Source organism: Pristiophorus japonicus, chromosome 14, assembly GCF_044704955.1.
Source record: "Pristiophorus japonicus isolate sPriJap1 chromosome 14, sPriJap1.hap1, whole genome shotgun sequence".
Taxonomy (NCBI): Eukaryota; Metazoa; Chordata; class Chondrichthyes; family Pristiophoridae; genus Pristiophorus; species Pristiophorus japonicus.
This window is the reverse complement of record NC_091990.1, coordinates 24,729,021-24,745,517: the sequence shown is the minus strand read 5'-3', so window position 1 is coordinate 24,745,517 and position 16,497 is coordinate 24,729,021. Positions and strand designations below refer to the sequence as shown.

Below are 16,497 nucleotides of genomic sequence, written 5' to 3'. Positions count from 1 at the left end.
CTCATCTCGGTCCTAAGTGGCTTACCCCTTATCCTTAGACTGTGACCCCTGGTTCCGGACGTCACCAACATCGGGAAAATTCTTCCTGCATCTAACCTGTCCAATCCCATCAGAATTTTATATGTTTCCATGATATCCCCTCTCATTCTTCTAAATTCCAGTGAAAATAAGCCTAGTCGATCTAGTCTTTCTTCATATGTCAGTTCTGCCATTCCGGGAATCAGTCTGGTGAACCTTCGCTGCATTCCCCCAATAGCAAGAATGACCTCCCTGCTCCTATACTCAAATCCTCTCGCTATGAAGGCCAACATGCCATTTGCCTTCTTCACCGCCTGCTGTACCTGCATGCCAACTTTCAATGACTGATGTACCATGACACTCAGGTCTCGTTGCACCTCCCCTTTTCCTAATCTGTCACCATTCAGATAATATTCTGCCTTCCTGTTTTTGGCACCAAAGTGGATAACCTCACATTTATCTACATTATACTGTATCTGCCATGTATTTGCCCACTCACCTAACCCTGTCCAAGTCACTTTTAGCATCCTTCTCACAGCTCACACTGCCACCCAGCTTAGTGTCATCTGGAAACTTGGAGATATTACATTCAATTCCTTTGTCCAAATCATTAATGTATATTGTAAATAGCTGGGGTCCCAGCACTGAACCTTGCAGTACCCCACTTGTCACTGCCTGCCATTCTGAAAATGACCCGTTTATTCTGACTCTTTGCTTCCTGTCTGCCAAACAGTTCTCTATCCACGTCAATACATTACCCCAATACCATGTGCTTTAATTTTTCACACTAATCTCTTGTGTGGGACCTTGTCAAAAGCCTTTTGAAAATCCAAATACACCACATCCACTGGTTCTCCCTTGTCCACTCTACTAGTTGCATCCTCAAAAAATTCTAGAAGATTTGTCAAGCATGATTTCCCTTTCATAAATCCATGCTGACTTGGACTGATCCTGTCACTCTTTTCCAAATGCGCTGCTATTCCATCTTTAATAAGTGATTCCAACATTTTCCCTACTACCGATGTCAGGCTAACCGGTCAATAATTCCCTGTTTTCTCTCTCCCTCCATTTTTTAAAAGTGGGATTACATTAGCTACCCTCCAATCCATAGGAACTGATCCAGAGTCTATAGAATGTTGGAAATGACCACCAATGCATCCACTATTTCTAGGGCCACTTCCTTAAGTACTCTGGGATGCAGACTATCAGGCCCTGGGGATTTATTGGCCTTCAATCCCATCAATTTCCCAAACACAATTTCCTGACTAATAAGGATTTCCTTCAGTTCCTCCTTCTCGCTAGACCCTCGGTCCCCAAGTAATCCAAAAGGTTATTTGTGTCTTCCCTCGTGAAGACAGAACCAAAGTATTTGTTCAATTGGTCTGCCATTTCTTTTTTCCCCATTATAAGTTCACTTGATTCTGACTGCAAGGGACCTACATTTGTCTTCACTAATCTTTTTCTCTTCACATATCTATAGAAGCTTTTGCTGTCAGTTTTTATGTTCCCTGCAAGCTTACTCTCATACTCTATTTCCCCCCCTCCTAATTAAACCCTTTGTCCTCCTCTGCTGAATTCTAAATTTCTTCCAATCTTCAGGTTTGCTGCTTTTTCTGGCCAATTTATATGCCTCTTCCTTGGATTTAACACTCCCTAATTTCCCTTGTTAGTCACGGTTGAGCCACCTTCCCCTTTTTATTTTTACGCCAGGCAGGGATGTACAATTGTTGAAGTTCATCAATGTGATCTTTAAATGTCTGCCATTGCCTATCCACCGTTAACCCTTTAAGTATCATTCGCCAGTCTATCCTAGCCAATTCATGTCTCATACCATCGAAGTTACCTTTCTTTAAGTTCAGGACCCTAGTCTCTGAATTAACTGTGTCACTCTCCATCTTAATGAAGAATTCTACCATATTATGGTCACTCTTCCCCAAGGGCCCTCGCACAACAAGATTGCAAATTAATCCTCTCTCATTACACAAGACCCAGTTTAGGATGGCCTGCCCTCTGGTTGGTTCCTCGACATATTGGTCTTGAAAACTATCTCTTATACACTCCAGGAAATCCTCCTCCACCGTATTGCTACCAGTTTGGTTAGCCCAATCTATATGTAGATTAAAGTCACCTATGATAACTGCTGTACCTTTATTGCACGCACCCCTAATTTCCTGTTCGATGCCATCCCCAACCTCACTACCACTGTTTGGTGGTCTGTTCACAACTCCCACTAGCCCTTTGGTGTTCCGCAGTTCTACCCATACAGATTCCGCATCATCCAAGCTAATGTCCTTCCTTACTATTGCGTTTATCTCCTCTTTAAGCAGCAACACTACCCCACCTCCTTTTCCTTTCTGTCTATCCTTCCTGAATATTGAATACCCCTGGATATTGAGTTCCCAGCCTTGGTCACCCCGGAGCCATGTCTCCGTAATTCTAATTACATCATATCCGTTAACAGCTATCTGCGCAGTTAATTCATCCACCTTATTACGAATGCTCCTCGCATTGAGACACAGAGCCTTCAGGCTTATTTTTTTAACATTCTTTGTCCTTTTAGAATTATGTTGTACTGTGTTCCTTTTAGATTTTTGCCTTTGATTTCTCTGCCCTCCACTTTTCCTTATCTCCTTTCTACCTTTTGCTTCTGCCCCCATTTTACTTCCATCTGTCTTCCTGTATAGATTGCCACCCCCCTGCCATTTTAGTTTAAACCCTCCCCAACAGCTCTAGCAAACACTCCCCCTAAGACATTGGTTCAGGTCCTGCCCAGGTGCAGACCGTCTGATTTATACTGGTCCCATCTCCACCAGAACCGGTTCCAATGTCCCAGGAATTGAATCCCTCCCTCTTGCACCATTCCTCAAGCCACGCATTACTCTTAACTATCCTGCTATTTCTACTTTGACTAACACGTGGCACTGGTAGCAATCCTGAGATTACCACCTTTGAGGTCCTGCTTTTTAATTTAACTCCTAGCTCCCTAAATTCAGCTTGTAGGACCTCATCCCATTTTTTACCTATATCATTGGTACCTATATGCACCACGACAGCTGGCTGTTCACCCTCCCCCTCCAGAATGCCCTGCAGCCGCTCCGACACATCCTTGACCCTTGCACCAGGGAGGTAACATATCATCCTGGAGTCTTGATTACGGCCACAGAAACGCCTGTCTATTCCCCTTACAATAGAATCCCCCACCACTATAGCTCTCCCACTCTTTTTCCTGCCCTCTTGTGCAGTAGAGCCAGCCATGGTGCCATGAACCTTGCTGCTGCTGCCTTCCCCGATGAGTCATTTCCCCCAACAGTACCCAAAACGGTATATCTGTTTTGGAGGGAGATGACTGCAGGGGACCCTTGCACTACTTTCCTTCCACTGCTCTGCCTGATGGTCACCCCATTCCCTATCTGCCTGTACCTGTGATGTGACCAACTCACTAAACGTGCTATTCACGACATCCTCAGCATCGCGGATGCTCCAGAGTGAGTCCATGCGCAGCTCCAGTGCCGCAATGCAGTCTGTCAGGAGCTGCAGCTGGACACACTTCCTGCACACTTAGTAGTCAAGGACACTGGAAGCGTCCCTTATTTCCCTCTATCGCTGATTATTGGTTAATCTTCTCTATCGCTAATTATTGATCAATATCTGTCGCTGATGATTGATCACTCTCCTCTTGCTGACTATTGATCAATCTCTCTAACTGATCATTGATCAAACTCTATCACTGATTATTGAGATAATCTCCTCTATCATTGATTATTGATCAATCTCCTTCACTGATTGTTGATCAATCTCTATCACTGATTATTGATCAATCTCTATCACTGATTATTGATTAATAACTATTGCTGATTAATTGATCAATCTCTTTCACTGATTATTGATCAATCTCATTTATCGCTGATTATTGATCAATCTCTATCATTGATTATTGATCAATCTGTATCACTGATTATTGGTCAATATCTATCACTCATTATTGATCAATCTCTATCACTGATTATTGATCAATATCTATCACTGATTATTGATCAATCTCATTTATCACTGATTATTGATCAATATCAGTGATTATTGTTCAATCTCTAGCACTGAATATTTATCAATCTCCTCTATTACTGATCTAGAGGTAACAAAGACTTGGATGAGGGTTTCAGCAGCAGATGAGCTGAGGCAGGGACAGTGATGGGCGATGTTTCAGAGATGGAAATAGGCGGTTTTAGTTATGCTGCGATCTTGTCCATGAGATCCACATCCTGCTCCCTTGATGACTCTTTTCCCACTAAACTACTAACCACCCAACTTCCTTTTGTGACTCCTATGTTAGCTGACATTGTTAATGGTTCTCTCTCCTCAGGTACTGTCCCCCTCTCCTTCAAATCTGTTGTCATCACCCCTCTCCTCAAAAAAACAACCCTTGACCCCAACCCATCTCCAAACTCCCTTTCTTCTTCAAAGTCCTGAAATGTGTTGTCGCCTCCCAAATCGTGCTCATCTTTATTCGGAACTCCATGTTTGAAACCATTCAATCAGGTTTCCTCTGTGACTGTGACAAAGGTAAACTATCCCTCCTTGTCCTTCTTGACCTGCCTGCAGCCTTTGACACGGTTGACCACTCCATCCTCCTCCAGCGCCTCTCCACCGTCGTCCAGCTGCATGGGACTGCACTTGTTTGATTCCATTATTATCTATCTAATCGTAGCCAGAGAATCTCCTACACTGGCTTCTCTTCTCACACCTGCATTGTTACCTCTGGTGTCCCCCAAGGATCTATCCTTGGACCCCTTCTATTTCCCATCTATATGCTGCCCCTTGGCGACATCATCCAAAAACACAGCATCAGTTTCCACATGTACGCTGATGACATGCAGCTCTACCTCACCACCACTTCTCTCGAGCCCTCTATGGTTTCTAAACTGTCAGACTGCTTGTCCAACATCCAGTACTGGATGAGCAGAATTTTTTTCCAGTTAAATATTTGGAAGACCGAAGCCATTGTCTTTGGTCCCCGCCACAAACTGTGTTCCCTAGCCACTGACTCCATCCCTCTCCTTAGCATCTGTCTGAGGCTGAACCAGACTGTTCGCAACCTAGGTCTTGTATTTGACCCTGAAATGAGCTTCCAGCCACATATCCGCAGCATAACTAAAACCGCCTATTTCCATCTCTGAAACATCGCCCATCACTGCCCCTGCCTCAGCTCATCTGCTGCTGAAACCCTCATCCAAGTCTTTGATACCTCTAGACTTGACTACTCCAACACACTCCTGGCTGGCCTCCCACATTCAACCCTACATAAACTTGAGGTCATCCAAAACTGGGGAGCCCGTGTCCTAACTCGCACCAAGTCCCGCTCACCCATCACCCCTGTGCTCGCTGGCTCCCGGTTAAACAATGCCTCGAATTTAAAATTATCATCCTGGTTTACAAATCCCTTCATAGCCTCGCCCCTCCCTATCTGTGTAATCTCCTCCAGACCCACAATCCCCTGAGATGTCTGCGCTCCTCAAATTCTGCCCTCTTAAGTATCCCTGATTACAACTGCTCACAGTGGCCGTGCCTTCAGCTGTCTGGGCCCGAAGCTCTGGAATTCTCTCCCTAAACCTCTCTACCTCTGTTTCCTCCTTCAAGACGCTCCTTAAAACCTACCTCGTCATCTGCCGTAATTTGTTCTTATCTGGCTCAGTGTCAAATTTATTTTTTATGTTATCACACTCCTATGAAGCGCCTCGGGGTGTTTTACTACGTTAAATGTGTTATATCAACACAAGTTGCTTTTGTTGATTATTGATCAATCTCTATCACTGATTATTGATCATAAGAACATAAGAATCAGGAACAGGAGTAGGCAATTCGGCCCCTCGAGTCTGCTCTGCCATTCAATGAGATCATGGCTGATGATCGACCTCAACTCCACTTTCCTGCACTATCCCCATATCCCTCGATTCTCTTACTATCCAAAATCTATCAATCTCTGTCTTGAATATACTCAAAGACTGAGCCTCCACAGCCCTCTGGGGTAGAGATTCCAAAGATTCACCACCCTCTGAGTCAAAATGTTTCTCCTCTTCTTAGTCCGAATTGGCCGACCCCTTATTCTGAAACTGTGACCACTGGTTCTAGACTCCCAGCCAGAGGAAACATCATCCCTGCATCCAACCTGTCAAACTCTGTAAGAATGCTGTATGTTTCAATGAGATCACCTCTCATTCTTAAACTCTAGAGCATATAGGCCTAGTCTACCCAATCTCTCCCCATAGACAATCCCCATCCCAGGAATCAGTCTGGTGAATGCAAGTGATCAGAAAGGCCAATGGTATCTTGGTCTTAATTGCAAAGGGGATGGAGTATAAAAGCCGGGAAGTCTTACTACAGCTATATAAGGTATCGGTGAGGCCACACCTGGAATACTGCGTGCAGTTTTGGTTTCCATACTTATGAAAGGATATACTTGCTTTGATGGCAGTTCAGAGAAGGTTCACCAGGCTGATTCCGGGGGTGAGGGGGTTGACTTGTGAGAAAAGGTTGAGTAGGTTGGGCCTCTACTCATTGGAATTCAGAAGAATGAGAGGTGATCTTATCGAAACGTATAAGATTATGAGGGGGTTTGACAAGGTGGATGCAGAGAGAATGTTTCCACTGATGGGGGGGAGACTAGAACTAGAGGGCACGATCTTAGAATAAGGGGCCGTCCATTTAAAACAGAGATGAGGAGAAATTTCTTCTCTGAGGGTTGTAAATCTGTGGAATTCGCTGCCTCAGACAGCTGTGAAAGCTGGGACATTGAATAAATTTAAAACATAAATAGACAGCTTCTTAAATGATAAGGGGATAAGGGGTTATGGGGAGCGGGCGGGGAAGTGGAGTTGAGTCCATGATCAGAGCAGCCATGATCTTATTGACTGGCGAAGCAGGCTCAAAGGTGCAGTATGGCCTACTCCTGTTATTATTTCTTATGTTCTCATGTACCATTCCCTTTATGGCAAGTGTATCTTTCCTTAGGTAAGGAGACCAAAACTGTACACAATACTCCAGGTGCGGTCTCACCAGGACCCTATATAATTGCAGTAAGATGACTTTAATCTCATACTCAAATCCTCTTGTAATTTGCTTTCTTAATTGCTTGTTGTACCTGCATGTTAACTTTCAGTGATTCGTGTACAAGGACACCCGGGTCCCTCTGAACATCAACATTTCCCAATCTCTCACCGTTTAAAAAATACTCTGCTTTTCTATTTTTCCTACCAAAGTGGATAACTTCACATTTCTCGACATTATATTCCATTTGCCATGTTCTTGCCCACTCACTTAGCCTGTCTATAGCCCCTTGAAGCCTCTTTGCATCCTCCTCACAACTTACATTCCCACCTAGCTTTGTCTCATCAGCAAACTTGTATTTGGTCCCCTCATCCAAATCATTGATATAGATTGTGAATAGCTGGGGCCCAAGCACCGATCCTTGCAGCACCCCACTAGTTACGGTCTGCCAACCCAAAAATGACCCATTTATTCCTACTCTCTGTTTTCTGTCCATTAACCAATCCTCAATCCATTCTAGTATATTACCCCCAATCCCATGAGCCCTAATTTTGTTTAATAACCTCTTGTGTGGCAAATTATCAAAAGCCTTCTGAAAATCCAGATACACCACATCTATTATACTAGTTACAAGCTCAAAAAACTCTTAACAGATTTGTCAAACATAATTTCCCTTTCATAAATCTGTGTTGACTCAGCCCAATCCTATTATTATTTTCTAAATGCCCTATTACCACATCCTTAATAATAAATTCTAACATTTTCCCTACTACTGATGTCAGGCTAACTGGTCTGTATTTCCCCATTTTCTCTCCCCCTCCTTTCTTAAATAGCGGGGTTGCATTATCTACCTTCCAATCTGCGGGAACCATTCAAGAATATATGGAATTTTGGAAGATGACAACCAATGCATCCACTATCTCTATAGCCACCTCTTTCAAAACCCTAGGATGTAGGCCATCAGGTCCAGGGGACTTATCAGCTTTCAATCCCATTATTTTTTTCAGTATTATTATTTTACTAATACTAATTTCTTTCCGTTCCTCATTCTCGCTAGACCCTTGGTTCTCCATTATTTCCGGGAGAATTTTGTGTATTCTTCCGTGAAGACAGACACAAAGTATTTTTAAAATTTCTCTGCCATTTCCTTATTCTCCATTATAATTTCTCCTGTAATTTCTCCTGGTCTCAGCCTGTAGGGGATCCATATTTACTTTCGCTAGTCTCTTCCATTTTACATACCTATACAGGTAGAAGCTTTTAAAATCTGTTTTTAATGTCTCTCACTCGTTTATTCTCATATTCTATTTTCCCTTTTTTGATAAATTTCTTGGTCCTCTGCTGAATTCTAAAATCTTCCCAATCCTCAGGCTTTCTTCTCTGTTTGGCAACATTATATAAGCCTCTACCTTTGATCTAATACTATCTTTAACTTCTCGTTAGCCATGGTTGGATCACTGTTTCTGTGGGGTTTTTGTGTCTTAGAGGAATGTATGTTTGTTGCAAATTATATATTCATTCTTTAAATGCTAGCCATTGCTTGTCTACCATCATACCTTTTAATTTAATTTTCCAATCTACCTTAGCCAACTCTCCCCTCGGACATACGTAGTTTGCTTTGTTTAGATTTAAGACCCTACTTTCGGATTTAACTAAATCACTTTCAAATTCAATATAATATTCGAGAATATTATGGTCACTCTTCTCTAAAGGCCCCTTTACTACAAGGTTATTAATTAACCCTTTCTCATTGCACAATACTAGATCTAAAATAGCCTGCACCCTAGTTGGTTTCTCAACAGACTGATCGAGAAAACCATCTTGTATGCAATCCATGAATTCGCCCTCCACACTATTACTGCAAATTTGGTTTGCCCAGTCTGTATGTAGATTAAAGTCCGCCATGATTACTGTATTACCCTTGTTACATGCACCTCCAATTTCCTGATTGTTACTGTGCCCTACATTACAACTATGGTTGGGGGCCTATAAACAACTCCTACCAAGGTTTTCTGCCCCTTGCTGTTTCTTAGCGCCACCCAAACTGATTCCAATTCTTGATTTTCCGAGCTAAGATCCTTTCTCCTGTCTTTATCCCACCCTTTATTATCAGGGCTAGCCCTCCTCCCTTTCCATTTTGCCAATCTCTTCTAAAAGTTAAGTATCTTGGAATATTTAGTTCCCAGCCTTGGTCACTTTGCAACCAACCATGTCTCTATAATGGCTATTAGATCAAACCTATTAATTTCAATCTGTATTATTAATTCAGATATATTGTTGCGAATGCCTCGCGCATTCAGATATAGTGCCTTGAGCTTTGACTTTTTTCTATTTTTTCCTGATGTCACCTTAGTCATTGATGCCCTATTACCTTTGTTACGCTCTTTGTCCCTGCTGCTTATTTTTACACCAAATTCTGCTGCAGCGCCTTGACATTTGTCTTACTGCTTTTAAATTTATTCTTTTCTGAATCCTCAAACTGAAGGCAGGGTGGTTTAACCTCACCGGTAGTTGGGACACTTCTTTGTATATGTGTTTGACTGTGAACGGACGGTCAGGGTTGCCAACCCTCCAGGATTGTCTTGGAGTCTCCAGGAATTAAAGATTACTCTGCTGTGAGCAAACCCTGGGAGAAACATCATAGGGGCATTCCATTTTTCTTTGAACACTTGTGTTTTATTAGTTATAAAAATATTGGAGATGGGGAACAAAGACTGATTGATAGTCAAGAATCACCCAAATGGGTATCAAAGAAACTGTTCACTTTCCGATTAGCTGTGGGAAGGCGGGGCACCGCGAGAATGGACATGGAGGATGATCAATGGTGGGAGTGTGGGGGCGGGGCTGTTGGAGGCAGGAGGTCATGTGATGAAACCTCCAGGGATACGTCCAACCAGAGTTGGAAACCCCAGCCTGGAACTCGTGACTTCCCCCACACCCCCACTGAGTGGTCAATGCATTGTGACTGGGCCATTATTTTATTAATTTAGTGCACCATTGATTGATTGTACAGTGGATTTGATATTTCCCCCCCAAGTACTGTTATGTTGGGTGTTTATACCTGGTTATACTGCACACCAGGAATTGGGAGTGTTGGGGAAGTTCGTAACCGACGTCCAAACATTGCAAACTCTGGTACACAGCAAAGTAGTGAATCCTGGCGACCACGTGCTGAGGGCAGAGCTCAGGCCTATCGATTGACGTGCACAATGAAAGTGCAATTTTGCTGGGATAGTATGTGCTGCACTCACTCCTGTACCGCCCTCCTTGCTGTTTTCTATTGAGGGTCATTTGGGAATTGCTTTGGGATGAAATAAAACCATTGGGAGGTTTTGGTGCTTTAGATGTTCGAACTTTCTTCACCGGTCTGTGTCATTTATTGCAGAGCAAGCTGCACATGGAAGGCTTCCGTAGCCTGAAAGAGGGAGAGCCGGTGGAATTTACTTTTAAGAAATCCTGCAAAGGTCTGGAATCGATACGGGTAACAGGCCCAGGTGGCACCTCCTGCATCGGGAGTGAACGGAGGCCGAAAGGGAAGAACGTGCAGAAGCGAAGACCCAAGGGAGACAGGTGAGGTGGGACGGCAGTGTGGCTTGTGGGCAGCAACAGCTCGCAATCCAAGCCTTGGTCCGTAAACCACATTCTATTACAGCCTGGTCTGGGGAGAGTGAGCTAACAATAACAGCTTGCATTTAGATAGCGCCTTTAACGTACTATAACATTCCAAATGAGGAATGGGGAGAAAGAGGGTGAGGGAAGTGGGATGCAGAGTGAAGAGAAATTGGACTTCACTGCACCCAATTTTTGGGGGTCAATGCCTCAAGGACGCTTGAAAGATCCCCGACCCCATATTGGATCAGGCGATTCCAAACCTCCTATGTCCACCTGAGGCACTGGATAGTGTTATGGGCGGGGTCTATTACATACCGGATTACACGGGCTGGACTGTATTACACACAGGATTACACAGGCTGGAATGTGTTACACACAGGATATTATACAGGCTCGAGTGTGTTACACACAGAATTACACAGGCTGGAGTGTACAGGATATTACACTGCCTGTACTGTGTTACACACAGGATTACGCAGGTTGGACTGTGTTACACACAGGATTACGCAGGCGGGACTGTGTTACACACAGGGTTACGCAGGTTGCTCTGTATTACACACAGGATTACGCAGGTTGGACTATGTTACTCACAGGATTACGCAGGTTGGACTGTGTTACACACAGGATTACGCAGCTGGACTGTGTTACACACAGGATTACGCAGGCTGGAGCATTCGACACTATTGAGCGGTAATGATGTCAAACATGAGAGTAAGGACTGGTGCAGTGAGAGTTTCTGAAGCCTCAGCTAGTGTCTCTGATGTGAAGTCCACAAGAGTGGCTGAAACCAGCCGCACAGCACAGATTGGCGACGAGTGAGCGGGATACTGACACTGGCTCTGATTCCTGGGCTGCGTGTAAACAAAGTGTTAAATACTGCAACAACCTGGAACAATTACAGACTACTGGATAGACAGGAGCGAGCTAGAGAGAGAGACAAGGGGAGAAATAGAGTTAGACAGAGACATCTAAAGAGACAGAGAGAGACCCACACGCACACAGGGAGAGAAAGAAAGACCGAAGCAATTGTCTTTGGTCCCCACCACAAGCCCCGTTCCCTAGCCACTGACTCCAACATTCTCCCCAGACTGTTCGTATTTGATCCCGAGTTCAGCTTCCAGCCACATATCCAGGCCATCACTAAGACCGCCTATTTCCACCTCCGTAACATCGCCCAACTCTGCCCCTTCCTCAGCTCATCCACTGCTGAAACCCTCATCCATGCCTTTGTTACCTCTAGACTTGACTATTCCAATGCACACCTGGCCAGCCTTCCATCTTCCACTCTCAAAAACCATAAGATCATCCAAAGCTCTTTCGCCCATATCCTAACTCGTACCAAGTCCCATTCACCTATCACTCTACATTGGTTCTCGGTTAAGCAACAGCTCGATTTGAAAATTCTCATCCTTGTTTTCAAATCCCTCCATGGTCTCGCCCTTCCCTATCTCTGTAACCTCCTCCAGCACTCCTCCAATTCTGACCTCTTGCACATTCCCGACTTTAATCGCTCCAACATTGGTGGCTGTGCCTTCAGCTGCTGAGACCCTAATTTCTGGAATTCCCACCCAAAATCTTTCCGCCTCTTTACCTCTCTTCCCTCCTTTATGATGCTCCTTAAAACCTACCTCTTCGACCAAGCTTTTGGTCACCTGTCCTAATATCTCCTTATGTGGCTCGGTGTCAAATTTTGTCTGATAGCACTCCTGTGAAGCACCTTGGGACGTTTTACTACGTTAAAGGTGCTATATAAATGCAAGTTGTTGTTGGCAGAGGGAGACAGAGAGAAAGAAAGCGAGAGAGAGAAACAGAGAGAGAGACTGAGAGAAAGAAAACGAGAGAGAGAGAGAGAGAGAGAGAGAGACAGAGAGAGAGAGAGAGACAGAGAGAGACAGTGAGAAAGACAAAGATACAGACAGAGGTAGTGAGCAAGAGAGAGTGTGAGAGGTGAGAGGGAGAGTATCACAATAGTTTGAGGAATCAGCAAAAAATAAGCTAGTGAGCGGTGACTCCCTGAGGGTGCGTAGTTTGTTTGGGAAGAGCCCCCGTGACCTTATTCCCCCGTTATCAGTGTGATTGATTTTCATTTAATATTTCCATGGTGATTGAGACCAATGACATTGATTAATTGAGCCTCAGCATCCATTGTGTTTATTTACCAATTGAGCCTCATGAATTATTTATTCTGCATCACTTATTTAGTTGCCTTCAAAGGTCAGGAGGCGATGCTTAAAACAAGATGCCCATTGATGAATGTCATTTGGCCATTGCTTTGCTTCTCGACTCTGTGCTCCATGGATTCGGGGCTCTCCATTTGTTTTTCCCTTTGAGCTTTTGTTGTAATAGAGGGGATCCCATCACTGAGTCACAAAGAACCGGAATGTTGCCCTCCGAATTCCCTGCCTGCCTCCCGAGAAGCCGCAGGCTCTTGCTGGGGTCCAATCCTCTGGCAGCCTTTGCCGGAATTTTCAGCAAATGACCTCCCGCCCCCACCCCCTCCCGGCATTGGTCATCTGACATGCCAATCATCGCGGAAATTAGACGAGAAAGGCGTACATTTATATAGCGCCTTTCACGAGCTTGGGGTGTCTCAAAACGCTTTTCCGCCATTGACGCATGTTTGAAGTGTAGTCACTGTTGTAATGTAAGAAACACAGCAGCCAATTAGCACACAGCAAGCTCCCACAAACAGCCATGAGATAATGACCAGATAATCCGTTTTTTCAGAGATGCTGTTTGAGGGATAAATATTGGCCAGGACACTGGGGAGAATTCCGATGTTGGGGGTCAATTGGAGCTTTCAAGACTGAGACCGATAGATTTTATGTTGGGTAAGGAAGGGTATCAAGGGATATGGAGCAAAGGCGAGTCGATGGAGTTAAGATATAAGCAAAATCTAATTGAATGGTGGAACAGGTTTGATGGGGCTGAATGGCCTCCTGTTCCTATGTTTCTATGTGTCTAACTCTGCTTGCGCTGTCTTAGCCAAGTCTTCATGTGTGAGCGCAGACAGGGAGTGTAGGGATGGAATCTGGGCATTGAGAGCGCTGTAGTCCAGGCCAAACCTATCCACATCCCACATCCACACACCCATACTTACCAGCAGGAGATAGCGATTCGAAGCAGGAATGCTGGCCAATTCTCCCCTCCTAGCCTGGGGCCTGCAGTTAATGGTTTAGGCAGGGCTGCCGTCCCTTGGTGATTAATATAGATGCAATGAGAGATCTTTTTCACCAATAACAGTAAGCCACAGAAGATACACAAAGAGAACCATATTATTATAGTTCAGACTCAAGATGTGAGGTGCAGCCGTGGAGCTGACACAATTCCCCGTGTAAAATGCGATGCGTTACGGGTGCGAGTCATTTCAAAGTCTATTTTCACCAAATATTTCTCTTATGGGGTGCACCCAGATTTCAACTGTGGTTCAGCGGGTAGCACTCTCGTCTACGAGTCAGAAGGTTGTGGGTTCAAGTCCCACCCCAGAGACTTTAGCACGTAATCTAGGCACTGGAGCAGAGCCCTCTACGCATCAATCTGTGTGTGTGTGTGTGTATGTGTATGTACCTCTAAGAGTGAATGTATGTATGAACACATATGGTAAAATATGTTTATATATCAGTGTATGTAGGATAGTGTTTGTATGAGTAGATGAGTGATTTTTTTAAATATATCTGTGTGAATATATGACTGTATGTATATATGAGTGCATGTGTATATGAGTGTGTGTACGTGTGATGTATTTGAGTATATGTGGAGAGAATACAATGGCACAGAGCACATTGGTGAAGTACGATCAGGCACAGAATTTGCCTATTTGATAGGTGAATGGGTGTGAGTGTGAACCTGAGTGTGAGTGTGACTGAGCCTGCGTGAGTGTGAATCTGAGTGTGAATGTGACAAGCTATTGAGTGAATAGGGACTGCAGAGTGGGCACTGTGTCTTGGCGTTTTGTATAAGCACACGATACAAAGCAGTTACAGCACTCTTGTCAAGTCCCAATAATAGCTACAAGCACCGGCAGTAAAAGGAAATAAGAGCAGGAGATAGAACTTGGAAGAATGTTAACAGGATCTTTGAATACCCTGCTGTTAATGGTGTGACATTGCCCCCTACTGTTAATGTCCATTCAACGACAGTGCAGCTGGTGGGGTCCTTGCTTGGCATGCTGCATTAATGAGCCTGTATTCCCTTTTTAATGAGTTTATGCCTTCCCTGTCTTTTTGCAGCTGTCTGCACATCTGCATGATGTCTTTTTTAAAATCAGAGTTTGAAATGAAGGACCAGCATGTTGTTGCAGGGTCATTGGTACCAGGGTTCGTTACTGAAGGAACTCTGCTGTTGGAGGGGCAGTACTGAGAGAGCACTGCACTGTCAGAGGGGCAGTACTGAGGGAGCACTGCACTGTTGGAGGGGCAGCACTGAGGGAACTCTGCTGTTGGAGGGGAAGTACTGAGGGAGCACTGCACTGACGGAGGGGCAATACTGAGGGAGCACTGCACTGTCGGAGGGGCAATACTGAGGGAGCACTGCACTGTCGGAGGGGCAATACTGAGGGAGCGTTGCACTGTCGGAGAGACAGTACTGAGGGAGCGTTGCACTGTCAGAGGGGCAATACTGAGGGAGCGTTGCACTGTCGGAGGGGCAGTACTGAGGGAGCATTGCACTGTTGGAGGGGCAGTACTGAGGGAGCGTTGCACTGTCGGAGGGGCAGTACTGAGGGAGCGTTGCACTGTCGGAGGGCAGTACTGAGGGAGCGTTGCACTGTCGGGGGGGCAGTACTGAGGGAGCGTTGCACTGTCGGAGGGGCAGTACTGAGGGAGTGCTGCACTGTCGGAGGGGCAGTACTGAGGGAGAGTTGCGCTGTTGGAGGGGCAATACTGAGGGAGCGTTGCACTGTCGGAGGGGCAGTACTGAGGGAGCACTGTACTGTCGGAGGGGCAGTACTGAGGGAGCACTGCACTGTCGGAGGGGCAGTACTGAGGGAATGCTGCACTGTCTTTCGCAGGAGACACTAAACCGAGGCCCTGTCTGCCCTCTCAGGTTGATGTACAAATCCAATGGCACTATTTCTCAAGTTTCCACTCATTCATTTGCACATCGCCAAACGTAAAATCTTATTTATTGGTGTCCTTGCGCCCAAAACAACCAGCTTAACTTTAAGTGCCTCCTTGAGGGCCAGAAAACAGGTGCACTGAGCGGAAACTCCCCACAGTGATTAATTCGATTGGGGGCATGGCCAGTTTTGTGGGCGGGGCTGGCTTCTAGCGCGATGTTTTTTAAACTAGCGCCAAAGAGTACGGCAACTCGGTTTGCGCTGGACTTAAATTGCGCTTAAAACTCCATGATCGTTTGGCCAATTTGGGGCAAATTGTGCGGATAAAAACCAACGCGACTGTGCAGGAACCCCCAGCCTAGATGCGCTAACCCTTCATGTTTTTGCTTTGTTTTAGATGCTATAACTGTGGCGGTTTGGATCATCACGCCAAGGAATGTAAACTCGCCCCCCAGCCTAAGAAGTGCCATTATTGCCAAAGCATCGGCCACATGGTGGCCAGCTGCACAATCAAAGCTGCCCAACAACAGCAGACCACCAGCTCTCAGGGAAAGCAGGAAAACAAACCAATGGCAGGGCCCTTGGCATCCTCTCCCTCACCCAGCACGCTGCACGAAGTGAGTGGAGAGCACAGCACTGCTCTGCTCCTGGAGGAGACGGGGGAGCACTTGGAAAAGCTGCTTCCGGAATCTTCCGAGGGCGCCCTGCAGGAATCCACCGAGGAGCCGGGCAGGCAAGGCTCGAGCCTGCAGAAAAGAAAAAAGACCTGA

General features: G+C 45.2%; 1 protein-coding gene across 1 annotated transcript in view; it reads left to right on the top strand.

Annotated features, from left to right (window-relative positions):
• Positions 1–16,497, top strand: part of LOC139279322 (protein lin-28 homolog A-like) — a 71,065-nt gene extending 54,568 nt beyond the window's left edge. Inside the window, exons 3-4 of the mRNA XM_070898444.1 lie at positions 10,445–10,629; positions 16,125–16,497. Coding sequence (XP_070754545.1) covers positions 10,445–10,629; positions 16,125–16,497 — 558 coding nt within the window. The remainder of the gene's footprint in view (positions 1–10,444; positions 10,630–16,124) is intronic.